Source organism: Buceros rhinoceros, unplaced genomic scaffold (assembly GCF_000710305.1).
Source record: "Buceros rhinoceros silvestris isolate BGI_N320 unplaced genomic scaffold, ASM71030v1 scaffold8377, whole genome shotgun sequence".
In the NCBI taxonomy this organism is placed as follows: domain Eukaryota; kingdom Metazoa; phylum Chordata; class Aves; order Bucerotiformes; family Bucerotidae; genus Buceros; species Buceros rhinoceros.
In genome coordinates, this window is record NW_010422731.1 from 1 (window position 1) to 27,355 (window position 27,355).

At 39.8% G+C, this 27,355-nt stretch overlaps 1 protein-coding gene across 1 annotated transcript; it reads left to right on the forward strand.

Annotated features, from left to right (window-relative positions):
• Positions 1–117: 117 nt before the first annotated feature.
• Positions 118–27,355, forward strand: ITM2B (integral membrane protein 2B; the record flags this gene model as incomplete). Its single annotated transcript, XM_010140150.1, has 6 exons — positions 118–229; positions 17,154–17,285; positions 19,350–19,556; positions 21,605–21,715; positions 25,234–25,384; positions 26,630–27,355. Coding segments are annotated over 6 exons (805 nt in total), but the record flags the coding sequence as incomplete, so codon positions are not given.

Sequence of the window (27,355 nt, forward strand, 5' to 3'; positions counted from 1 at the left end):
CCTCTCAGCTCACGCTTCTAAAATGGCTGACGGAACGAGGTTTAAAGCTCCGCTTCTCCCTACTTTGGGGATTTTTGTGATGGTTGGGTTGGTTTTCGTTTTTTCTTACTCTCTTAGCCCGGCGGCGCTTTGGACCGCATCCAGCTCGGCTTTTAAGGCCCTTTCGTCTCCTTTGCGGCGTCCCGTCCGGATCCACGGGCCGGTGTCGTCGAGCCCGGCTGCCCGTCCGGTCCGGCAGCCTGTCCCCAGCCTCTGCCTGCGGTGGGGAGGGAGGTCGGGGTGTCTCTTCGGTGTGTTCGGGTCGGTCGCGGAAGTTGTTTTGCGTGTAGAAGGATTCCTTGCGTCAGGTTCTTCACACCCCGTTTAATCCCCTGAGGCCGCACGGATGACTCCGGCGAGCTGCTGGCGAGCTCGCAAACCTAAAATGCTTCAGGGCAGGGAGCACTTGGCGAGGGTGAAGTTGGAGGTTTGGCCGTGCTTGTGCCGCAGCGTCTTTGCAAAGGCTGGTGATTATGTGTTAGAGCGAACTTCGCCTTGAAAGTTGGTCTGGTTTAAATAAAGGAACAAAGAGCTGCTGCCTCCCACCGCCCCATAACAGCACTCCAGTCGCTGTCGCCTTCCCTCCGCGTCTCCAAACAGCAACAAAGAACAAAACAGCAGCGGCCTTTAAAGTTTTTGAAGTGCAAAACTGCTCACAATATAAAGGTTTTTGGTTGCAGTTTCTGTGCCTCTGTAATCAAACCCAGTTTTTAATGAGGAGTAGTGTAATTTGCTCTAAACTCTTTGAAAAGAGAATGAAAACTTGAAAAACGGCCAGCTGCGCATAAACAGCTTGCCTTGGTATTTTCATTTGTTTTCACAATCTTTTGTCCATGAGGCCTCGGGATTACCAGATTGGATCTGCAAAAGAGGCAGTGTCTATTAATTTCTTAAATCTTTGTGATTAAATTCTGCCTGGGAAGGCAGGATCTGTTGAATTTTCAGTACGAAGTTGTGCCCCAGGGTAGGTTTTGCTGTGATTTTGATGAGGCCAGGTTCTTCACTTGCAGAATCCTCTGCCATTTCAAAACCAAGGGGAACCTCAAGTTGTTTTCTAGTGACATCTTTCTGGTAAGCCAAGAGGGTAAGTTTCATGCGTCTACTCTATGTATGAAACTCCTAACAAAGTATTTAAGTCCTTAGAGCAGAGTGCCACAACAAATGAGACAGTGTCGTTCCTCAAATTGCCTGCAATTAGGGGAAATCAGTTAGGTGACTGTGTGTGTGTAGTTCTTAGGAGGACTGTCATTCTTTTAATAGTAATGGATTCCCCAAGCCCATCTTGAGCTGTGGAGTTACTTCCTGACTCCAGGTTTGATGATCGTTTTGACACTGAGCAGATAAGCAAGACACAAACTACAAGTTCCAGAAAAAGGGTTTTTCATAGTACGTTGGAATCCAGATGTGCCTTGGATGATGTTTGTTTCCATATAGCCTACCAATTTGGGTTTGTTATTGTCATTCCCACTGTTAAACAAACAAAACACATCTGGCTAATCGTACACTGGGGAGCAAATCCTCCTGACCCTGTCCAGATACTGACGGAAGCGTGTTATTTGACTATGATTTCCTTAACACAGAGCAGTAAATACTTGCAGCTGAGGATGAGATACAGCATCTGCCTTAACTTTGACCAGGTCTTAGTGCAGCTTTCCTCGCCCAGAAATGAGACTTGCAAACATTTATTAACCAGGTCAAAAGGTGGTCTGGTCTCACAGGAGCTGCTTATAAGTTCTTGCGTTGTTATCAGGGGATGAATGTGCCTGAACAAGACTTAAAACAGTCCTAAAATAGCATGCTAGGAGTGGATGCTCTGTACAGATGAAAATTCCAAAAGCAAATGAGCACTCTTAAGGGATATCGAGCCTTTGACATTTTCCTTGAGACATTTCCACCTATTTTCTCTGCAGAGCTGCAGACCTACACCTACCAGTGTGCAAAATTCTCATGAATAAGCTTTTTTTTTTTTGAGCTTGCATGAGTTTTAGCATAAATAAAAGCAGCTCTAAGTACAGAAATGTCATCTGTAATTTTAGTAGAAAAGGCTATGCAATCCATGCAGGATTAACAATACTGAATCAAATTATGTCACGTAGCAGAGAGGTGTTTGGATCTTCGAGTCCGGGAGTTTATTCTCAGATCCCAGACCAAAAAACATGAACTAAGGGCCATTGTAAAACTTGATACCTTTGAGGTAAGTGCAAGATAGACTCTTTGAACTTCGTCTTCTGTAGTAGAAATACATTAGAAACAAATCTTTTTACCTTCTCCACAAGGAACTTCTTCTTCCTGTGCAGTTCTTTGAAGGACAGGGGAAAAATAAACCACATCCGAAGAGTAAATTGTTGAAAAGAGGTCTCGTCTCCAAAACAGCATGTATAAGATGTTTGTTTTCCGCCCCTCTGCTGTCTTCACAGACATTGTTTCCATAGGGCAATAAATAGATCTGGATCACAGGTGTGAACGTGAAAAATATTACAACATTTTGTGAAGCTTTCTTTTATGAAGAAAGGCCTGGAAGGCATTCTGGCCTTGGAGTCTATGAAAACACTTAGGAATGGAAGATGATCAGCAGAATTGCTTATTGAGAATTTTATTATCAAGAACTTCCAAAGATTTCAGCAAGAGATATTAGTAAACCAGTTGATATTAATGAATAAAGCCAGATACTCTGATATGTAAAAAAAAAAAAAAAAAAAAAAAATCTACACATGTAATCCAGTGAAACAGAAAATAAAAAAAAAAACACCAAAGACTGTGAAATAAAAAAAAAAAAAAAAAAAAAAAAGAGTTGTGGAATGAGCTTTTGGGGTTATTCTTTGATGGTCTCATTCTGCTACTTTTCCCGGTAGGGTGTCACAAAGACTGCCACTCTGTCTGCCATTGCAGGATTACTCTCAAGTAGGTAATCTTCCTAGGGCTTATTAAAGAGTATTTGCATCTAAAACATGCTGATGATGTGGCACAGAGATACTCTGATCTCACCAAAATTCTCCCAGTAACCTCTGATGCAGAGACTAAAAGGAGATAAAGTAAGGAAGGGAGGAGAGGAAGATGCGGGAAGAGCAGGGGATGTGTTGCTGGAACAAACAGCTGAAAAAAAGAAATCTTTTGCAGAAGGCAATGGTCTTATGCATTGGAGTATGCTACTTAAAAAGGAGTTTAAAAATCAAAGAGTGCTAATCCTACCTCTGCATAAATCTCCTATCAGTATTATTGCATGTTGTGAAAGTGGCTCCATACTACCATTACAACTCTGCTGCTGATGTCAGATAATACTCCTGTGGCATAATTCTTGGCCAAAATACAGAATACTTGTAGTGAAGATTCTTAGGCCACCTTTAATTTTCTGCTTCGCGCATTGCCTGTACAATAGGATACTTTATGGCCCAGTTTCCCAACAAACAAACAGTGTGTGGTATTTTAACATTTCTCTCTACAATAGATCTTTGGAGAGCCAAAGATGCTTCTGAGCATAGTTGAAGTTTTCAGACATTTTGCAGAGTCTGTTCAAGGGATTAAGCCTTCCCTAAAGCTCTTCGGGCCCTCAGTAACTCTCAGGCAGTTGCTCCATTCCACCAGGGTAGGTGGCATCCCCCCACCCCGGGGCACTAAGCTCAGCACATCTTTACCAAATCCAACTTTGTGTGTGGATGGAGACTGTGCATTCACACATACGTATCATAGCTGTCTTTTGGCTAGCTGTATCTGCAGAGAGTTCAGTGTAAAAGTATAAATGTGAAGGATTTTGAAAGCAGCAGCTTTCTGCATTTATGCCTTATGAGAACATTATTACTCTTCACTATAAAATTAGTTTCTTTTCAGTTTAGCTTAATCTTTTCTAAAGCACACTAAACTAGAGGCACTTCTAACACAGAGTAAGAGGGTCCACCTGGGAAATAGTGTTGAGCAATTAATGAGCATTCTTTTTCCATGTAGAAAGACCCTTAGATTTTGTGTACTTGATGTTACATGTTTCTGAAATAAAGGTGTTAACTTTACAGTTGCAGTACTCTGTGTATATACATATAAATACATGTTACATAGTGTTTATATACTATATACATTAGTGTAAACACTAATAAATAGTCATTTGGTTATTGGTTTGCTGTCAGGAAAGCATGTTTTTCTGCTTTATGGGACATGTCTGTAGATGGATGTTTTGGGGTTGTTTGGTTTGTTTTTGTGTTTTTTTTGGAGGAGCTTCCATATTCCCTTCATAGCCTTCCTCCAGCAAATTTTCTATAGGACTTTCACCAGTCACTGTTGGGGAAAGAGCAGTCTTTGTGTTTTCCTGTATCTTCTGTGATGCAACTAGGTCATTAAACCAACTAGCTCCTGCAGTCTGTCAGAGCATTCTGGATTAAAGCATGATTATTTAAAAGAGGACCAGAAGTTAAAAAAAGTTTTAGCAAACTGAATTCTTTACCACTTCCCCTTGACTTTGCTAAGATTTTAATGAAAAGGCACCAGACCTCAGATGAAAACACTCCAGTTTCAGGCACAAAGGGTATTCAGAATTCTGTTATTTATTTGGTTTTGTGGGTACCTGGAAGCATAAACTCAGGGAAAATGAGTTTGTGTAAACAAAATTTGTGCCAGGGCTTGTTCATGAGGAACACTTCCTAAGAAAAGAAGCCTTATGGCTGATGTCATCCACTGCATCCTTTTACAGGGTGAATCTGGTTTAAGTAGTGCAGCTTCCTGAAAATAAGATCACTGCGGTCCAGAGACGTTTGGCTCCTAAAGCTATTGCATGGAGGTAGCCAGCGATTGAGAGGACAGTACAAAAAAATCCCAGGTTCTTAAAAATTTGTGGTGCTCCTCTGAAAATCTTCTGCTATTTTGAAGTAAGTTTAGGAATTTGGAATGAGAAGTTAGAAAGTTCAGAAAGTTAATCTGAAAGAGGCTGTGTCATCCTCATCCCCCAGTGATGGAAATGAACCTGTGGGAGAGAGGGGTTCTGTCAGTACCTATTCTCGCTTCCTTTTCTGTCTCTCATCACTTCCTGACCAGAAAAACAAATACAAAGCTTTGCTTGGAAATAACCACCATTTCCCAGAAGAAATATATTTACTATTTCAAACAGGATGTGTTCTACCAGACCTTTGTAATAACTGCTTTGTCAGTTGTTTGTATCATTTCGGTTTTGTCTGTCTGAGCAATGGCTGATGGCTGTACATGTTTTTACAGCTTATATGAGTTCAGCGCAGGGATGAACGTGGAGACAATGCAAGTATTTTATGAAGTTCCCGATAGTTTCTTGTTTCAGATTAACAAACTTATACTTGGCTGAGGCCCCTTGCCCTAAAAGTGTATTTAGAGAACTTTTTTTTTTTGCTTAACATTGTTATGTGGCAAAGTCCGTAATTAGATGAAGCTTTATATAGTGCAATATCTAGAAAAACTATGATGTGCTGTAATACGTTGTTATAGTTAATGCCATAAATACGTCCTGTGTTCATTCCTTTCTTTCTTTATGCAATAATATTTTCTTTCTGATAAGCTTCAAGAAACTGGTTTTGATATTAACATTGCATAGTGGTATGAAAAATACCACGCAAACAGAGGCTGTTGGAACCAAAAGTTCTTGTTCCTTGGGAAAAGCTAAAGTTAAATTAGTTAATTTTTGAAGATGTAGATCAAGATGAAATGCTGAGCTTTCCTGTAAAAACAAACATTTGAAACAAAATGTTCTTGGAATCAAAAGTATTTTCAAGGGAAATGGTTTAGACTCCTTCCATTATAATGAATATTTAATCCAACATGTGAATGTCTTTTTCAAGAAAAGTTTAATTTCAGAAGACGGTGTGTATATAAGGGTATTTTTTCCTGTGAAGTATTTGAATGAAGTGTTTACATTGCAAATGTAATCTAACAGTTGTGTTTTTATAGACTCAAACAAATAAATTTTCTTTGTTATTTGTGTGCTTGTTCTCTTTTTTTTTTCTTACCAGCAATTTAGTATTTTTTTGCTAATGGTTGGGGGGAGGGAGGGCCTATAAGAGTGATAAGCATACTTACCTTCAGTCGTGTTTTCAGTTAACTCTTCTGCAGTCGCGATTTTGCAGTATTTGTCGGCATTACATGTATTTTCTATCCAGGAGCCACTATCTACAGTACCAAATAGCTTCCAAACAAAGAATACAGTTCTCTATGTGACTCTCAGGAAATATCTTTGAAAGTAAATACTGTCCTAGTCATTGTAAATGTTTTTATTCTGTGCTTCCAAAAACATTATGATGTATTTCTAAGATAAAGAACTACAGCTGGTATAAGTAATGGTGTGTTCTATTAGCTATTGCATAGATTCCTCTCCTTCCCCATGTATGCTGTGATTGACAAAGTTTAGCATTATCCGTTTTCGTCTCCTGATCCATAAAAATAATACAGCATTCATTTTCTTACTATTCATGTACTGCTTTTTATCCTCCATGAAAATTACTTTGAATCTACAGATGAAAAGCATGCTAATTTATAAAACTTGGATATCTGTCCTAATTTTACAGATGTGGTAAACCAAAGGAATGAGATAATTAATAAGATTGAGCTCTGCAGTGAAGTCAGAAATGGTTTTGCAGCAGATATCACGTGGCCTAGGCTTTGGACCACAACGAGTATATAGAGAGTCTCCAGCTCCTATCTGAGTAATTCATGCAGCATCTACAAGCAAGGGCCCTTTGTGCAACAGCCTTACAAAACTCACCATGAAAGAAATGGCAAAGCAATATTTGCCCAACAGTTATTAAGGAGGCCATGGAAGAAATAAGTTATTTTGATTGCCCTTTCCAAATAGTGTCTCCCTCTGTGTGTATACCAGTATTTTTTATAAAGTTTATATGTGAAGTATATAATATATATTATTATATATATGTATATATGCACACATAAAAATAAAACCCACAGGCATTTTAAGTGTAGAGTTCCTTGGATGCAAATCCTTGGATAATTTGTGGTTGCCTTCCTCCTAGGGTTCAGCAAACTCTTGCTTTTGATTACAGCTTTGTGCTGTTTCGAGAGTAAAGTGAGGCAGTGGAATGACAGTGGAAAAAGTATGCTGTGGAGATCATAACTGGGAGGGGACGGCGATCTCTGGGGTGGGTCTTACTTACATGGTTGCTGAATCACGGTCTATTTTTTTTAAAAGATACAGTCTATATAGAAAACCCTTGCATTTATATATTTGAAAATGCAGAAGCCTTTGCAGGCTGGGATACTGAGCATGGCTTTTCAAGGCCACTGCACAATGTGGTGAGTTGTCTTGCCTAAAGTTTGCAGTTTCGGGAAGTTCTCTTGCTGCTTGGTGAGGTGTTTGAACACCGGCCAGCATCTGTGCTTGTGCAGGGTGCGATGCAGCCAGGTGCTGAATGCTGGAGTGTGTGCTCCACTTCAGGCTTTGAATAGTTTGTTGCGGTGAAGCCCTTCAGACAGTTACAACAGTTTCTTCTGGAAAGAGGACGTAATTAAATGTAAGCCTTTCAAGGTCAGCTCTTCTGTGCTGATACTCATAAGTGCTGCAATTAAACGCTATTCTGCATTTGCATGTAGAATGGTTTCTGCTCAAAGAGCTCTGCTTGCTGTACAGGTACTATGCATCTTAATTCACTAACGTGTGTGTGTTATGCAAGGTATGGTTTTTTGAGGGCTGCCATTCAGAGGGACCCCAACAGGCTACAGTAATGGGTTGAAAAAAATCACATGAGTTCCAGAAATAACAAGTGCAGGGCCTGTACCTGGAACAGACTCACCTCTCCATGAGGACAGGCTTGGGACCACCTAGCTGGGAAGCTGATCTGCTTCAGAAAGGCCTAGGGCTCCTGCTGGACAGTTAGCTAGGCACAACTCACTGATACCACTGAAGGCTGAGAGCTTTCTGATCCAAAAAAAGAAAGATGTTGACAAGCTGATACAAATCCAGCAGGGCTCCCATAATAGTGGGAGGCTGGAGCACATGCCCTGTGAGGAGTGGCCAAAGGAGTGGGGCTTGTTCAGCCTGGAGGTGAGATGGCTGCAGGGGGATTTCACAGGAGCCTCCCAGCACCTGCGGAGCTGACTGAAAAGAGTGGTGATAAATTGAAAAGCTAGAGCTTCTAACTGGGTATAAGCAAAATATTTTTCAATCTGAGGAGAACTGAATGCTGAGCAGGTTACCCAGAGAAGCTTTGAAGTGTCAGTCCTTTGAGGTTTTGAAAACTTGACTGGACAAGAGCCCTGAGCAACCCGGACAGGCTTCAGAGTCTACCCTCCTTTTGAGCAAGAGACTGGGCTAGAGACCTCCTGAGTGATTTCCGTGATGCTGGATTCTACTTCTGAGAGAAACTGAGACATGGTGTTTTTCACTTGCTTGAGATGACATACCATCTGTGGCTGAACTGGGAATAGAGTTATTAAATTCTGAGGCTCAGTGGTGCATATGTGCATGCTAATGAGATCTCTTGGGTGAAAAAGCCATCACCGCTTGGGAAAATAGCCTTGAGAGAAATCTAGGTTAAATCCACATAGTGTTCCATCATACTGATGTCTGAGATTCAGGCAGTTGTAGGAAAAAAAGCACAGATATTTCAGACGTAAGAAGCGAACAGGATAAGGAAGAGACAGGAACTGCAACAGTCAAGGTCAAAAAGATAATTTAGTATTGATCCAGTTTAGGTGAAATAGGAGCCTTCTGAGTTCCTATTTTCAAACATTGATTTAATTCAGGATAAAGTCAGGAGAAATATTGCATTTAAAGTTAAAGATTTATTTAGTTTTTCTAAGTATGATAGAAGGCAAGTCAGTTATAGGTCAAAGAATGCATGTGGGGGAAACGATTTATTTTGTAAATGTGTAAAAGTGAAGTATTTTTCAGAACTTGACAGTTTAATGAAATGCCCTGTTGGGTATGTTGTAACTGTAAAGGGTGTAGTGATTTTTTTTTCCTGAAAGCAAAATGTATTCTGAAAAATGTCCCATATAACCTCTTAGTTTTGGGGTTTCTTGTTTTGAAAAATAGACCAAACAAAAAACCCCACAGGCACCTCCTGCCAGATGTAATGGTAAGGAGTAATGGTTTTAAACTAAAAGAGGGTGGATTTAGATTAGATAGAAGGAGGACATGTTTTACAATGAGGGTGTGAAAACACTGGCACAGGTTGCACGTGGTAGATGTCCCATCCCTGGAAATGTTCTAGGTCAGGTTGGATGGGACTCTGAGCAACCTGATCCAGTGGAAGATGTCCCTGCTTATTGCAGGGAGTGTTGTCTAGATGACCTCTGAAGGTCCCTTCCAACCCAAAGCATTCTATGATTCTGTGTCTCTGCAAGCTTTCATCTGCATGTTTTGTACTATGACTTGCAAACTGTTGTGCCAGAACACTTACCTTTTCTTAAAATGCTTGAGAAAAATAGGTGTGGAATGCAGAAAAAAATTCCATCATTCTAGTTTATGAAAATGTATAGGTAAATTCATCAATAATTATTTAATTTTTAGATCTAATGTATAGATTATATAAAAAAACCTCTGGCTTCTACCATCTCTTCACTAGACAAGCCTATGAAACTTTCTTTATTTGGTAAAGTCCAATGGCAATTGTGGATCTCTGTGGGTGTCAGCAGAACAAGAAATTTTTAATTCAGTGTCCAGACATTTAAAGACGACACATTTTCCAAGTGTTGTAGGTTTTGTTGAAGTTTCATGTTGTAGGCAAGGTGTGGGATACAAGGCAGAAGAACCATAAGGCCCCAAGGCAAAGGAAATAAAGGCTGTGTAGAGCTGTATTGCTTGTCTGGTGCAGCCATAGCGCTCCTGGATTTTTTTTTTTTTAATGATTCTGATTCGTTAATCCTCTCCCTGCATAGTGTTAGCTAAAACTTCCTTAAACTCTTACTTAAAAACTGTGAAAGTGTATCACAGAATGGATGAGGTTGGAAGGGACCTCTGGAGGTCATCCGGACCAACTCCATTGCTCAAGCAGGGCTAGAGCCCATTGCCCAGGACTGTGTCCAGATGGCTTTGTAGTATCTCCTAGGATGGAGGCTCCACAACCTCCGTGGGCAACCTGTGCCAGCGTTCAGTCACCCTCACAGTAAAAAAGTATCTCCTGATGTTCAGAAGGAGTATCAGGTGGTATTAAGATCCTATTGTGTTAATTGCTGTACAGGAAAAAAAAGGAGGACAATCCTTGGCACTGTGTGTTTACAGTGAAAATGCAGGCTAAGAGGCACAGGAGTGTTGGTTGTTGGGGCAGGCTAAAGCTGTAAAGCAGTTCTGTGGCCATAGCCCAGCTCCTCTTCCCAAGAGTGTCACCCACTGATGCGGTGAATGGTGTACCTTGTAGCAGTAATGAAGGGAGGAAATGGAAATAAGGTGTGCCTAGTACTCTGCACGTGACAGAGACTGGAGAACTCTTGCTTTGGAATGGGGAAAGATACAGGGGGCTTAGACACAGGATAAGAAGGAGGTTACAAGAAGGTTGAAACCACTGGGTTTGGTGGTGAGAGAAGGGAGTTGGATGATATCGAAAAGCAGAACAATTTGGGGGACACAGTTTGAAGAAAACAGTAAAATATAGTGTGGTTAGTTGTACAATTGCTGTAGATACCCTGGCATGAGGATATAGCCAGAAGGTACATGTGAATCACCTGAAGGAAGTCATTGCCTGGTCTACAAAGACATAACTTTCAGATTTTAAATATTGTGGTTGGGTTTTTTGTTTGTTTGTTTCTTTTTCACTTTCTAGTCTATGAAAGACCAAAGCTAACAATAACTACTCTTAACAATACTGCTCCCAAATTTAATCAAAACAGCAGACTAAATACAGGCTTCTTCTTCATTGGCTGCCATCAAGTATTGTCATCTCTTATCTCAGAAGTTGAAAGCAGTGTTTAGGTAAATCAGGATTACTCACATCACTTAAGAGCTGCAGGATTACTCTTCCAAGACAGCTTGTTTTATTGTCCCTCTATGACGTAGCTTGTGGGTGAACTGCTAATTCACATCCTTTAGATTCCCTTCACAGTTGTAATTTTCAATGACTACCTGCAGAGGAATTGAACTGTTCATGTGTCACCACGGTTTTCTCTAGTTTGTTTCCTTTTCTCACCTGTTTTCTGATTTGTTTTTGTTCTCCCTTCACCTCCATCTTTCCTGATACATGTTACTTCCTTCCTATCCACCAGCACTGATTTTCTTTTTAAGATGATCTTGAACTGGCTGCTTATATTCATGTTTTTATTCCATGATAGTTATGACATTTGAACCATAAAATGAGTCCTTTGACAGGCACTTCATTTTTTAATAAAACACTCCCATTTTTAGTGAAAGGTAGCATTTAGCTAATATAAAAATGACCTTGGACTTAGAACTTTGGAAATCTCTTGGAATATATTTTCTTCTTGCTGCTAGATTTCCTAGTGCTGTAAAATAGATTTTGTATTTACAAAATTTGATACTGTTTTATGGAACATATACAGATCTTAGAAATACAGGAATAGGTTAGTACTACCAAATGCCTAATAGATAATTCTAATTAATGAATCACCTTGTTATCCAAGCTACGTGACTGCAGCAAGCAACACCAGAACTAAGGTCTGGTTTTCATGATATTCTTTAAGCAGAGAGCCTTTGGCCAGATGGACAAGTCCCTGTCCATCTTGACGGAAGAGGAACTGGCAGTGCTGCCGCAGAAGGGTTGCAGTGTTCAGATATCAACTGCACGTAAACAACCATTGCTTGTTTTCGGGCTTCATCATCTGAGTAGAAAGAATACATCACTCCTTGTGATAATCCAGGGATCTCTGAGGCATCTATTGTATGTAGAGTCTGTTTTTCCAATTGGCAATTTAAAATATCATTGTACTTAAAATTTAAATTTAATTTTATTAGGAAGTATAAAATTGCAGCTTAAGAGGCAGATCAGCATGATGGCCTTCCAGATTTGCAGCATCTGCCAAGTAAGGAGTCTTGCAAAAGCCCACCTTACTTTCCCATCTGCAACAAGTAATAAATAGAATACCAGGCTTAGAGCAGTCTTCAGGCAGGAATACCATGGGAGGAATGCTGAGTTCTTTCTAAATTAAGTTCCTTTAAAGTGACTGTCTTTTGGGAGGATTTTCTACCAATGTCAGATTTGCAAGTCAGAGCAGGCGAGCCTGACCAACAATTCGGTTTATACAGCCATTGGTCAATATTTTATTTCAAGACATTTTAGCCTCCTTCATCAAAAAACACTCTTAGAGAGTCATCATTAACTTCTGTTCTCCCCATTCCACTAATTAAAGCTGCAATTGGTCAATATTTGCCTTTAGGAAGCTGTCTGCCCCACTTCATTCTGTCCATCCATGTGAGCTAACTGGTACACAAAGGATCTCAAAAGAAAACTGTTCTGAACAGCTTCCAGCCAGTTCTATCCACGTTAATTGTAAACTTTTATTGCATGTGTGTGTGTATATATATAAAATGTTTTATTCTCAGATGTGTAATTATGGACAGTTTGTGTATTATGCTGCAGACATTTTTGGTAGTATTTGTAATGCTCAGTAATACTCTGCATCTGTTTTCTCCATGGATCAAAGACTGTGTGTTGGTTCTGAAAGACATTTTCCCCCTCCCAAAATAATTTTTACTGCTATTGTATTTTTGAATTTGGGCCGTTATCTTTTGTGCAAGTGCACCACAGTCACACAGTAGTCTGGACTCCCTGCAGCATATCCATCGTGTCTGGTTTAGGTGGATTCTTACCGATTTGATTCATAACAATTTTTTTTAAATAATATAATTGATGTGTCCTTCATTTCTGTAAAGGAACGAGATCTGATAATCTTCTTGCCCATTTTAATAGGAACTAGACCTATGCCTTGTAAGTTTTTAGGCTGCTTTATTTTTATAATGTCAAAGCAATTATATTCAGCTATGTACAAAAAGCCACAAGGGGAAAATCTAAGTAATTACCAAGTCTAGTTATACACATATGTAGCTCAGTATTGGAGCTTCTTAGAAGAATTTTGTGATGTTACCCCAAACTTTAATTTGGTCCTTCTGAAATTCAGCATTCATTTAAAGGAAAACAAAAAACAAACAAAAAAAAACCTGAGAAGAACTGAGAACTGAACTGAGAAGAGCAAGAGAATGTATGGCCGGTAGCTGTTAGTAACTGCTAGTGTTTGCAGGTTTAGGGGGTATTAACTTTTTTCTTTTAATCTGCTCCACAATAATTAGTGCGAATTGTCATAAATATGTACCTGTGAACATCTCTCTGTAATTGTGAGGTGCTTTGGTAGATAGAGATGGACAAATGTTACCACAAACTGAAGTGTTTCATGGTCCAGTAATGAGGCAGAGTGCAGCTTTACATTAGCTGCCTGGTCACTAATGAAGGAATCTTCACTGAAAACGGCAGTCATCTTGTAGCTGCTTTGGCAAGATTCAAATCTCTCTCCTCACAATCTCAGATAATGCAGAATTTGATGCTTCTTGTTTTCTAGCTGCAGGAAGTTTGTTCAGGTTGGAAAGTTCTAAACCATTCAATTTCAGCACTGCAGGATTTAATGTACAAGTGGCAGAGAGATGGTTCTGTTTCATGTCTTGTCCATGGGAAATAGGCTAATCAAATGTTTTCCAATTAGAACAATCAGCTCATCAAGGGAAACAAGCTAGTATTGGGCTTGCATCCAGTTCCTTCTAAGGCATTTTGCATCGGAGAAGATGAGTTCTGTGGCATCCTCTTAAGGCTGAGGGTTCACCAGGGAGTTGGAAGTGCATTGGGCAGGGATGAGGGGAAAGAAAGACCTGAACAGCAATGATTAATTATTACTGCTTACAGATGCAGAGGGGCATATATTTAGAGGTCAGTCTTCACCTCAAGTACACGACACTTTCTTTTGTCAGATACCTCTGGCAGGGGAAAGCTGACCTAGAGAAAAATTAGTCAGTGAGGCTGCAGTTTCATGTTGTGCTCTGGCTTCAGAAGCCGGCACTGCTGTCTGGGAGCAAAGTGCAGTCGTACTGTGGGGAGAGGTGCTAATTCAGCACTGTCCCTCTTAGTCAGGATCCGCTTTCGCTTAATGCTTTTTCTTCTAGAGCATGAGTCACCTGGAAGGAGGTTGAACATCCATTGCACTTTCTTCGCTTGTAGTCCAGAGGGTCAGATTTATACTAGCGAGAGATGAATTATTCTTTTGGGTCGATTCATCCCAAACTAAGCAGTCACAGCAACAGTAGAAAAGTATAGCCAGCTTAGCTACAGAAAAGCTACTAATACGAGTATAATTTAGCTTCAGTATAGGTTTTTTATAATATTTTAATTTAAGTTGGTTTTAAACTGCTTAATGATGTACTTAGTTTTCACATTCAGAAGGAAAGCAGTTCTGTGTTCTCCTTCAACAGAATGTGAATGTTTTCAGTGTTATTTAATGCCTGTGGTTCTTCTGTACTGAGATGCAGTACTTTCGTGCTCTCTCCTAAGCAAGAGGCTAAACTGGGCTTGAACTCTTGCTCTAATTTAGTGTGCTGCTTTCTGTAGGCTGTGGACAAATCAATGCAATAGGCAGCTACAAATACAAAATAGTTCAAATGTGCCACCATTAGGGTGCCTTCAGAATTAATAATGATAAAGTCTAGATGCTGGTAGAGGGTAAGAGAGTTGTTTTAAACCTGTTGTTTACATCTGTCGTCTCATATATCAAACCAGAATTATTTAGGGTGGAATCTGATAAACTTGTCCTCCTAGCACAGCTAAAAGTGTAAAAGTTACTTTTCTTTTTCAGGCTATTTTTGCGACCTGTGCAAAATCAATTTGACATTAATGCCCATTTCCAGATAGGTGTTCACACTGTGTATGCCTTCTGCACCATTTCCCAGACACATACTTTGTTATTTTTTCTGGACTTACAAAACGATGTAAAAACAGAAGGGGCAGTTATTCCACTAATGGATAATTCTGCTTGGAGTTAAAAAGGGGCAGGGGAGTTGGTGGATAAAAGCAGCACTGGGGAAGAATAAAGATGCTTTGGCATTGTATCCCAGAGCCAGTTTGCTATCCGTTTTTCTGACATTAACTTAGAACAGTCTGAATGACAGCTATTTAAAAAAGTTTAAATCGGGTGTCCTTTAAGCTTTGAAATATCAAGGGAAATAGTTACCTAATGATGTGGGGCAATATAAAAATACTTGTTTTACCTGGTTTAGTTTTATAATTGAGATGAATTATAGAAGAATCCATACTGAATCTTAACCTGACCTGAAAGTTAATTAGATTACCATGGGTATTATGTCCTTTGCAGACAGCCAAGTTAAAAACCATGCAGCTAGTAATCCTGTAATTCTTTACACTGAATTCCTTACTAATGTAAAAACTTTAAAAAGCTGTTACTTGTCTTTTCATTCTGCTTTTTCAGTCCATGGCAACTGGTTTTTAGCCACTCTCATTTTGCCTTGAAATGTGTATCAGAAATGTTTGTGGAAGGGGTCTCTGGAAGTCATTTGGTCCAGCCTCCCTTTAGAAACAGGATGGTTGCCAAAGCAAGATCAGCCATAGCTTTGTCTAGTTAAGTCTTGAAAACCTCCACAGATGGAGATTTCACGATCTGATTTACTGCGGTAGTTTGCAAGGTAACGTGGAACAAATCTGTGAAATATCTTCAGTTTCTGAATCAGATTTTGACAACTCTTTCCTGGCAAAGAAGCTGCACTTCTGTATGAAAGGTAATTCTGTAATTAATACTGTAAAGGAGGATTTCATGTCACCTCATTTTAGCTACATGTGAATTAGGTGCCTGTTTGTTAACCAAGCAACTTCCCTCTATAATCAGTGAACAGAAGTAAGTCCCTCCAAAAGACTACTTCTCCTCTTGGGGATGGTTGGGGTGAGTCATTCTCAGGAAGCTCCTCTTTCTCCCCACGTTTGCTGTCCATCTTGCTTAGATGGCTTCAGCCAAATGAGGGCAATTCCTTCCCAACTGGGTCAAGGCAGCGTGGGGACTGTGCCCACAACTTCGTTCAAGTGGAAAGTCATCATAATTACCAAAAAAATGCAAAAAAACCACGCAAGGCAGAACATTGGCTTACAACCATAGCTATCTCTGCCTTGTCAGGTGCTTCCCTCATGGTCCATTTTCTGATTTAGGGTTTTTAGTTTCTTCAGATGTAATGATTTTGCCTGGGTCATCATTCTGCTCTGTTGTTTTTTTGGTTGCAAAGGGGTAATGAACTGCTTTGTATTTATTTGAATTCTGATATTTTCCCAGGGTTGTCATGGTGCGGAAGAGGGTGACTCAAAGATGGAGGGTTTTGTTTGGGTTTGGTGTGGGTTTTTTTTGTTTTGTTTTTTTTTTTTAAATATAAGTTATGCAAACACTTTGGGGAGGAAAGAGCATTGTAATGTAGCTGATAGAGGAAAGATTTTGCAAGCAGCAGTTTATTGCTTAGGATGCCTGTGGGGATTGCATGGTTATGCAAACTAGTGCCCCAAAGGGGAAACATCCTGCCATTCCTTTAGCAAAACAGGAACAGCAGACAGAGGCATAGCCAATACTGTCTTAGAACAGAAAGCTTCCTTAACAACAACTTAAAAAGCATTTTTTTTTCGTTCCCACTCTTACTATTCCTCCAGCAAAGAGGTGGTAATGTCTCTTTTATCCTGATGGAACAACATAGGAAAGGATATATGTTGTTCTTCTTACTACCTTTGATCTTTTGTTGGTCCTTCAGGTTCACTTAAATTGCATATGCCAAGATAAAAAAGAACCTGACCTTTCAGAACTGACTTCCTCTCTTTGCAGTTATTGCATGGAGGTTGCCTGAGAACTGATATTTTTCTGTCTGCAGTCTGTGAAGTGGCTCCCTTTATGTTATTAGGTATCTCAGGAGATTTTGTTACATTTTTCTCTTCCTTAAAGGCTTAAGTGTGCTGATCTAGTCGGTGACAATGACATTAACTGTGACTGTTAATGCAAATTTTCCTAAACTTCAACTTAAATAAATTCGTTTAAAACTTTACCAAATAAAATATATTTCCGAACAATTGTGATAAAGCGCATGTAGCATTTTCTGAAGGATACAATGTTTGTACTGGGCCTGAAGTATCTGCTGTCATACATGCCTTGGAACAGTGCCCTGAAGGTCTTTCTCTGCGTTGCAGGACCCTGAGGATGCTGCTGTGCATGTTGGGCAGAGGAGGGCCTGGTGCTGGTGCATGTGCTTTGGACTGGCCTTTATGCTGGCTGGTGTGATCCTGGGAGGTGCCTATCTGTACAAATATTTTGCATTCCAGGTAAGTCAAAACCTTTTCTTATGGGACAATTGCGTTTTTTCTCTGTTATGCCTTGCGTTTAGAAGAGAGAAGAGGAGCAACAGACTAAACCAAATAGCCTTGCTGCTCACATATATATCCTTCTAAAACTTCAGCTTTTCTAAAGGCAAAGTGTTATCGCCTGCTCTGAAGTTACCTGTTGGTAGAGGCAGGCAGGAACAAAGGCAAATAAGAGAGCAACTCTTTTGAAAACCTTACTTTGCAGAGAAAGGATTATATCTGAACAGGACTTGGGTTTAGCAGTGTCCCAGATTTTCACCTGCTCTCTCTCCTGTTTTTCAGTGCTGAATACTGGAGGTGGGTAGCCTTGAAAGCCTCCTTGTTTGGCCCCAGATTTCCTAGATGCATGGGGTATGGCTAATACACAGGAAAGGGACTGCTTTGTCAAAGCGGTGCAATGACTCTCCTCCTTCCTAGCCTCCAACTCCAACCTCTGCAGGGATGAGAAATAGAGGCCCTGCAGGGAACTTGGGCGAAGCCCAGTCGATGTGGTTAAACATGCTCTGTCAAGTCAAATCCATGCTGACAAGATTAGACCTCTGACAAAATGTATTTTCAGTCTTAAAGAAATGTCACTGCTGCAAGAGGAGCCATGTGAAGGCTGTGGTGCCAGAGAAGCGAAGCATTTACCTGAAGCATGGGAGATCTGAGTTATATATTGCCTGCCTTGTGGGGGAATTGTCGCTGGGCAGCGCTGGATGTGCTGGACTGTTGCCGAAGCAGCCCAAGCACACTCTTCCTGCTTCAGAAACTGCTGGGGTTGCAAGGTTCACAGAGTCAGAAAGGAAGAGTCTAAACAAAATGTGAATCACTCTAGCCCACTGGTTACTGCACATAGAAGGCAGAAAATCTGTGTTCTTGTCCCTGCTACCAGGATTTTCCACCCCCCTCCCCATTTCAGTAGCTGCTGATTGGAAGGCGGAGTGATTAAACATTAGAAACTCTAGCTGAACCTGCAGTTTATAGTCTCCTTGGCTATCACGTTAACCTAATGTGCAGGGGAGCAGTAGCGTTGCAAACGATACTTAAAGAGCATAGGGCATCTTGGTGGATTAATAAACTCGAAGTAGCTGAAGGCCTGCTGTATTACTAATGTGTTTCATGTGTATTTAGCACTGGTGCTCCACCTTACGCATGCCAGCTAGCTGGAGTAGAAACCTTGATTCTAACCTGTGGTACTTGTTTATGAGTCACATCTGAGTTGAAGGTAACATTCAGGAATGGAGTTAATGTTGCATTAAAGGCATGTTTTCAGTGTAAAACTTTAAATTGATTACATGTACATATGCATAAGTTGTATGTTTCTAAAACTATCTGGCCTATAAATTCATCAGGACTTCATATTTTACGCTTCACTCAGGTAACATGTCGTGTGTACGGTGACAAAAGGATACAAATTGGTTGTTCTAATTTCTTCTTGTTACCTTTTCATTTCTTAAAACTGTTTATGAACTATTTTAGAAGTAAACTTTCAAAACTTCTGAAGCCTTGCAAAACTAAGCAACTTCACAGAGTAATTGAGAGTCAAAGGAAATACTTGAAGTCATCTGGTCCAACCCTCTGCTGCAAGCAAGACCAAATTCAGAGTTAGGTTGCTTTTTAAGGCTGATTTGGATAACCAGTTTCAATGCTTTAAATGATAATTACTGTTAAATCATAATTTAATACTAATATGCATGCATATAGATGTAGGAACTTTGTTGTCTTTCTGAAAATAAGACGCAGTGTCCCACAGATAATGGATGCAAAACTGTAGACTAGATTTTAAACCCCTGCTTTTGGGATCCTGTTTTCCATGAATTCAAGGGAAGGACTCCCTCTGGGTTCAGTACAATCAAGGTTTTACCCGTGGTCCTGTTGTAGATAGCAACTGGCACCTACTTTAGTCTTATGAATCAAATTAAAGGGAGAACATTTTATCTAGTCTGACAAGTTTTTCTTCTCCACAGTGCTCTGAGAATATTAGTTTTATAGTTCTAATACTTCTACCGATGTTTTTGTTGCTGGGTTGTTTACTGTTTTTAGCAGGGTGGCGTGTATTTCTGTGGAATAAAGTATATTGAAGATGGCTTAAGTTTACCTGAGGCTGGGGCAGAGGCTCAGAGTGCTCGCTACCACACAATTGAGCAAAATATTCAGATCCTGGAGGAGGAAGATGTAGAATTTATCAGTGTGCCAGTTCCTGAGTTTGCTGATAGCGATCCTGCTGATATCGTCCATGACTTCCACCGGGTAAGAAATATTTCTGAAGAAGTTGAAAGCATTTAAAACTTTAAAAATATTCCCCCTCTGTCATCCTGATAAAGGTACTCCCTAATTATCGTGGTGGGGGAAAGCAGAGGGTGGAGGAGGCAGCAGAAGGGTTTTGATCAGCAGCAGGCTGCAAGCAATTATTAACCGGGTGTACAAAGTACAGCATTATACAATCATCATGAGGTAGTTTGTAAACCACAGTTCTGTTTTTAGAAAGGGAGAAATCTTAGAGCTATTTCCTTTCCTTAGTATGAGGAAACAACAGTAGTCCTTGCTGTGCTGAGTCCACCGAGCCAGAATTTGACCAAGTGCTGTGGAGCCGAGGGAGGTTTGGAAAGGGCTGTCATCATTTTGACCTCATCTTGGAGGGGCTGGTTACATCTGATGTTACTAGGCAGGTTCAAGCAACCCCAGAGGTCCTTTCCTAGCATGGTTCAAAAACACCAAAGCAGCAGCAGCAAAGGAAGGAAGCAACCAGCTGTCTGACCATGGAAGAGAGCTCGTTTTCCAGATGCCGTAGAAGCCTAGCAGAAGCTAAATTTTCTTTGTGCACCACAGGCTACTGTGATTCCTTAAGGCACTGAACCAGGATATCAGAGCACTTTCATCTGTTTCTTCCTTTTTTGTGGAAACAATTTTGATAGAAATCATGGTAATAAATCTTTGCTAAGGCAGTTGGCAGGTCTACAGCTCTTGGTATTAACGACAGCTGTAAAACAATTAGAAGCCCTTCTTTTCTCTATCAGCCTGATGGAAGCTGTCTGATAGTGATGAAAAGTTCTACAGCTGGTTAGGAAGCTAAATTTGTGAATGTTTGAAGACGTTGCTGAACAGGTTTTTTTTTTTTTTTTTTTTTTTTTTTTTTTTTTTTTTTTTTAGCAAGGTTGAAAAAGAAGAATAGGCAAGTGTCCTATTTTTTTATGCAAACTTTAAAGTTTTCCAGGCAAAATAAGTGCTTATGAATATCAAAAAGTGTTATGAATATCAAATATTCATAACCAGATTTGGAGGAAAACAGCGCTTGCTTCAGCTGTGCCATTTAAAAATATTCCTGAATATATTTAGGGAGCATCTGTTAGGAGTTAGAGCAAAGCCTCTAAAGAGGGAAAACGGGTGGAAAAAAAGCAGTATGTAAGAAGTGAATGGGAACAATGTAATATTAGAAATTTACTCTTTGATTTAATGCGTTAAAGGCTTCGCTCTAAGGTCAGTGCAGGGGATCATTTGCCATTGCACAGCACTTACTCCCATGTAATGAGATTAGTTGCATTGATGACTGCTGTCCTGGTACTATTTTGACTGTTGGACTCTTGGTGCTCTGTATTTTATATATGTCCACAGCCTTACAGCTTTCAGCAGCTTGAGATAACGTCTTCTTTAGCAAGAACAGATGCAGTAACACACAGCTCAGTGAACAGGGCCATAGGATTAATCAGAATAATTCCCTGGGTTTTTATATCTCTGTTTTTATCAAATAATGGCAAATACTGTGGTAGTTCGGATACTATAAAGATAATATTTCAGCTATGAATAATCATTAACACTGCAAGTCAGTAGTATTTTTGAAAGTAATAGGATTTTTGTTGCATTATCTGTAACAGTGTGTTTTCCCCTTCTATATTTTGTGTTTACCAGCAGCATTTCCCCTTTACGTTATAACAAAATATAAAAACTTGGAAATAATAGCAATGTTTCTCCCCTGTTGTTTCAAAATGCAGGCACTAGGAATAAATGAATACTGTACTTGATTCCCCAACAGCTCAGAAACACCTTTGTAATTCCATTACCATATTGCATTTGAGCTACTTATTGCCTGCTGCCTTGCAAAAATCCCTGCCATATCTCATCACGATCACCTTTCATTTCTGCATTTATCTACCCTCAAATTGGAGTTTGTCGGACAGACTATTTGGTGAACAGAACAGTAATTTGAACTGAACACCACAAGGCAATAGCTGTTTAGCAGTCTGTATGTGAACTTTCTGATGTTCTTGTTATGTTGATTAAAATAAATATTGCCTCAACAGAGACTCACTGCCTATCTTGACCTTAGCCTGGATAAGTGCTATGTGATTCCTCTGAACACTTCAGTCGTTATGCCACCAAAAAATTTCCTGGAGCTGCTCATCAACATCAAGGTACGGTTAAATCATAAGTGATTTGTTCTTACAACAGGAAAAAAGGATAATTTTTTTTTTTATTTTTATTTTAACCCAGAACTCTGACATTCAGACAAGCTGCTTGTGTTAGAAAGTTAACTGATCATTGGAAATCTTTGCAAGGAGAGAAAAGTCTATAACCTACCTCTTAGTTAATTAACTATAATCATGAAGGAATTACTAATTCAGAGGAAGACAAACAAACCCAATTTAATTCTTGGATGCTACAAATTTTATTGACATAATTGTATAGGTGTGTTGTACCTAGACTCTTTGATAGTAGTCTGTGTGGTTTTTTAATTTATAATCTATTGCGACTGAAGTTTCTGTAAAGCATGTGTGCTCTGGACTAGGACAGTGTAGCTGAGAGGCTTAAGGTAGATAAACTGGGAAATCCTTTTAACGTGGGCATTGGTTAAAGCGTAAGTCCATAGCGTTGACCCCTGCTTTGAACTGATCCAGTGACTTTAGGATGATGTATATGAGGCATGTTGGATCTGCTCTGTGCTCTCAGGAAAATTGGATGTGGCACTAGATGTGACGGACTAGCACTGGATGCGAGTTCACAAGGCTTCCAGCAGCCTTAAGACGGATCTTCCTGTTTCCAGGGAGGTTTCATAGGAGCAATCAGGATTTGGACTGTATGATTAGCAAAGCCCATTTAAGCAAGAGGGGTTTTAGTATAGCCAGTTTCTTGGTTCTGCAAGCTCCAGACCTTCAGAACAAGGTTCAGTGTCCTTATAAACAAGGATGCTGGAAAGGACTGAGATACCACAGTCACTGAACAACGGAACGTGAGTTTTCAGTATAATGTTGTGGCAACTCTGAATTGCTTCCCAGCAGGGTCTGATGATAGAACACTACTTTCTGTCCTGTGGTGCTGGTGCTAGCTGGCTTGTTGCCACCACTGGGACACAGTGTTTTCTTAGTAGTAGTAACTGGGTGAAACGTAATGGCCTGTGAAATTGAGGAGGCCAAAGTAGATAATCTAATGGGGTCTCTTACTAATTTAATAGGAATCTTTTTTTTTTTAAGTCTGAAATATTTATGCTTTTGCTGCAGATATAAATAGTATTTACTTTGTTTTCCAGCCTTCTGGTTTCTTTACAGAAAAACAAAACACTTAGGGTGGGGAAGAGAGCTGATAAGCTAACTTGTGTCTAAGATTAGGGGAGAATGTTCTGTATTTTATTTTACTGGGCTTCTGTAACTTTAGAATTGTTAATATAATTTTTAGGTTTGCAGCTTTCAAACAAGGCTTTGGAATCATGACTCCAGGAACCATTTTAGCCATTTCTGAGTGGTTTGTGTGTACAAATATATTTTCTGTGAAAAATTACTTCATAAGTAAATCCTCCACTGCTTTTTTGCTGCCTCTTTTGAGGCTGGCTATTTAACCACACTTTCATTTCCTGTACGTAAGGATGAGGTGGTGTCTGTAAAACTCAGCGACCCCATATTTTTTTACTTTGTGTATGCTGTTTGTTTCCATTTTTAGTTCACACAAATTCCACTAGTAAAATCTGTTCATTTCCTAGTTTGTCATTAGTACAAAATCAAATATGCTTGGTTTACAAGTAAGAGGATAACCAGGCATCGCGCATTTAATTGAAAATCTGTGCAACAGCACATTGGTTTCATCATTGTCCCCAACAGTGAGTGCCCTAATTTTATGAGACATCTGTTTAATTCTCATTGTATTAACAAAAGCTGTGGGCGTGTGATGTCTCAGAAAATCAGGCTAAATGTTTTGTAACAGAAGTTTGGAAAGATGTTCTGCAGATGCACAAAGTGAGTAAATTTCTGTTCGCTGTCCTGCAGTCACACTGGTTGCACAAGGAAAAAAATGTGTGAAATTAAAGTGCTCATTTCATTAAAATGAGCTCTGAATAAATCCAGAGGGCATTTTATGAAAATGGAGGTGTTCTGGGCTGGTTTGCTTTTTTTTTAAAAAGCCATAATTTTAGCCTAAAGAGCCACATTTCTCTGTATTGATACAATTTGCTTGAATATGCAGACAGTGAAAGGACTTCTTTCTTTGGGAAACAAGGCTGAAACCCAGGCGTGTTTGTTCATCCGCCGCATGCCTGTTGCTGAGCTAACTGGCTGATTTTGACCATATGCAATGGACAGGATGTCTCAAAGATTACACTCTTCGCAGCTATGCTAGATCTCAGTGCTAGGTAATTGCTTCTGCAGCAGCTGAGCAGAGGAGATTCCTGCCCTGAATCCCCCCTTCTCCTGTGCCCTCGGGAGGGCTGAGAAGGCCAGAATCAGGGGAGGGGGCCAGGAGGTCCCCAGAGGTCCTGTGATTTGGAGGGCATGAGCCCAGGAATGTCCTTGCAGGCTGTTTCAAGCCCTCAGCGCCACTGTCTGCCCTGCTGATGCCCTACGCTGCTTCCTTGAGGCTCTCTTGAAATTTGAGACATCAGGGGTTAAGATAAAGTAATTTACAGTGATGTAGTTACCAAATAATGAGGGGGGATAATTTGGAAGTGTGAAATGACAGACTAGTTTTGCAATGTAAATTTCAAGTTTATTGTCAATAAAAAACATACTGATCTGCTACAGAAGCTGAATGTGTTTCCATAATAAATGATCATTTTATTTTTAGAAAGCAAGCAATACCTTCTCTACTGCCATAAATAAGAACCACATTAACAGGATTTCTTAAATGAAGTAATATTTCAAAAAAACTGATGAATATTTACCAGTGGCAGTATTAGGAAATTGGCTGATAGCTAAGTTTGTGCATCTCCAGCTGTGTACAGGGAGGTGTGCACAGGGCCAGATTCCTCCATCAGTTCAGCTGTGGCAAAATAACGCTGAAGAGACTAAAAAAGGTCTGGGAAGCCTTTGTGTGCCATCATGGCTATTCCCTTTTTCAGGGTATTGCCTTAAAACACATATAAACAGTTGTGGGAGTCACCGTAATAGCTCAGGGGCATATATGGTCTCATCTTGCGTTTGACTTGAGAATAGTGACCCATGCTGTGAGTGTGTTCAAGGCTTCCCAAACCCTGTGGACTGCAGCTGGAGCATACTGCAGCTGGTGTGCTTCATCAGCAAGAGGATCTCCATGTAGGGCATGCTTCTGCCAACTCCTGTTTGGGAGTAACTCCCACTGAAGTCTGTTGGGCTGTTGTTAATTAAGTGGGGACTTTGGATGATAAGTGCAGAACTGATCTGTGACAGTGGGTGCTCCTAGAGGGAAAAACTTCTCTGCGGAAGACTGACGGTACTGTAGGAGGGGGGCAGTGGATGTATGCATCAGTGGAAGTTTTGTGACCTTTGTGGATATAATTGTGTATTTCTGAGGTGCACTGCAGTCATGTTTGCACATTTGGAATAGAATTCTGTTGGTAATACATATTTTGAAAGAATTCAAAGAAGGTATTTCACAGATGCGTAAAAGAAGCGCATTACAAAGTGTTTTTTGTGTACTTAGACCACAAAGAGATGGCTTCTGACAGATCTGCTATGTTTTTGTTCAACAGGCTGGAACATATTTGCCTCAGTCCTATTTGATTCATGAACAGATGATCGTTACTGATCGCATTGAAAATGTGGATCAGCTGGGATTCTTTATTTACCGCCTGTGCCGTGGCAAGGAAACCTATAAACTACAGCGCAAAGAAACCATGAAAGGTAAATGTTTCTCCTGCGATCTCTTGTGTTGGCAGAAAGTTCAATGCCACGTGAGTTCAATAAGTAGGCTTGAGTGTGTTGAAAGGAGCAACTCTTAATGCCATAAGCAACCCTTGCTTTAATAACTGGCTCCGTGGGCTTAATGACATCTGATCTTTTCTGTGTAGGTATGGCAATAAGTCATTTTATTGGGCAAAAGTGCCCAGGGACCCAGTGAGCGAGGAGCTGCTAAACTATGTGTGTGGGCGTGGGTATGTTTTCTGGGTTTTGGGCTTTCATTGATGCTGTTCTTTAATCTTGTTTCTTGACCCAACCCCTCAAACCAAAAAATCCTTTACTCTATGGAGATGGAATAGTGGTGTAGTCCAAGAACAGAATTGTAGGTTCTTCTTGACATTAAAGCCATCTATAAATTACTCCACATCTTCCTATTTTTGTCAATGAAATGTGAGTAAGAGTTGTCTTTGGAGGGGAATTGTAGTGCTTGGTACTTCTTCACGGAAAACGTTTGAAAAACATCATTTGGAGGAGTCTTGACAGGCTGTTAAATACCAACTTAAAATTTTCACTCAAATTTTATACTTTTTTTTTTTTGAACTCGTATGTGATGTGCAAGTGCACACTGAAGCAGTTTAATTGCTTTAGTCATTTGTTGGACCTGACTGCTTGGGAAAACAAGGAAAAGAAATGCGTTTTATAAAAATAATTTAGACAAATGTTTAAAAATGAAAAGGCCTTAATAGCAAAATCCAATTAAAAATTCAGTATGTTGATCCTGTGGTAATAAATGATGACCATATGTTGACAGTAGAGCATTAGTTTGACTAAAATTTGGTTAAATTCTCTCTCTGATTTCAAGATGCTGTTGTAAATACTACTAGTCCACTCTTTTTTGCCTGTAAGAGTTTATTCCTTTGATCTTCCCTCTCTTCTGACGCCACAAGCATTTTTACAGATGCACAGAGAGGGAGACTGAACTCATCTGGGTTAAAACTGGCCAGTGGAGGCGTTTGGCATGTTGAACTAAACCAGTACTGTGATTTGGTTCACTACACCTTCAGGATCATTGCCTGCTTACTGATTTTCTAAGTACCAGTGTGTGGTTTCCTCTAACAGGGGAATCAAAGAAGGGTAGTCCTGATTTCTGGTGACTTCTTATTATAGCAAATGTAAAGCTATTATGTCTCTGATATACCTCATCCCCTTTTCTGTTTACCTTCTATTGTTCTTCACTAATACAAACAGGAATTCAGAAGCGCGAAGCCATGAATTGCCGAAAGATTCGACACTTTGAGAACAGGTTTGGTATAGAAACACTCATCTGTGGACTGCAATGAGGAATACCACTGTTCCCGGAGACTTAAAAACTATAGTATGACCCCACCCTTTGTATTGTGTGCAGTGATTATTTTTTAAAATCTTCTTTTATGTAAGTAGTGGACAGGGCTTTATTGCTGAACACTTCCCATATTTTTCATCTCATTATATATGTAAAATCAATATGGTTTTAGTTTTTTCCTTATTTTCAGGTGTGGTGTTCTTATATTTGAATAGCAATTGTATAAAGACTTAGTCGCTAGTGCATTTCATGTGATGAATCTTGAATACCAGGAAGAAGAGAAAGGCTTTGAAATATCCACCAGTTTTTAATTAAGTAAAATTGAAAAGAATTATTAATGTACAAATGGACTGCAAGAGCTACTTCTAACTGTAATATTACCTGCTATATAGTTTGATACAGCGTATAGACAAACCCGTATTTGACTCTCCCTAACAAAGTGCAATTTGTTTCGTTTTTAAAATATTGTCATATTTACCTTCTTAGATTGATTTCTGACTTGATGTTTTAGAAAGGCAAGTGATTGCTGTAACAATCTTTTAGAAAATTAAGAAGTAACTTATGTTACTAACTTGTATATAATCCATGTATGTGCAATGGAAAATAAACCTTATAAACCTGTTTGTCTAAAA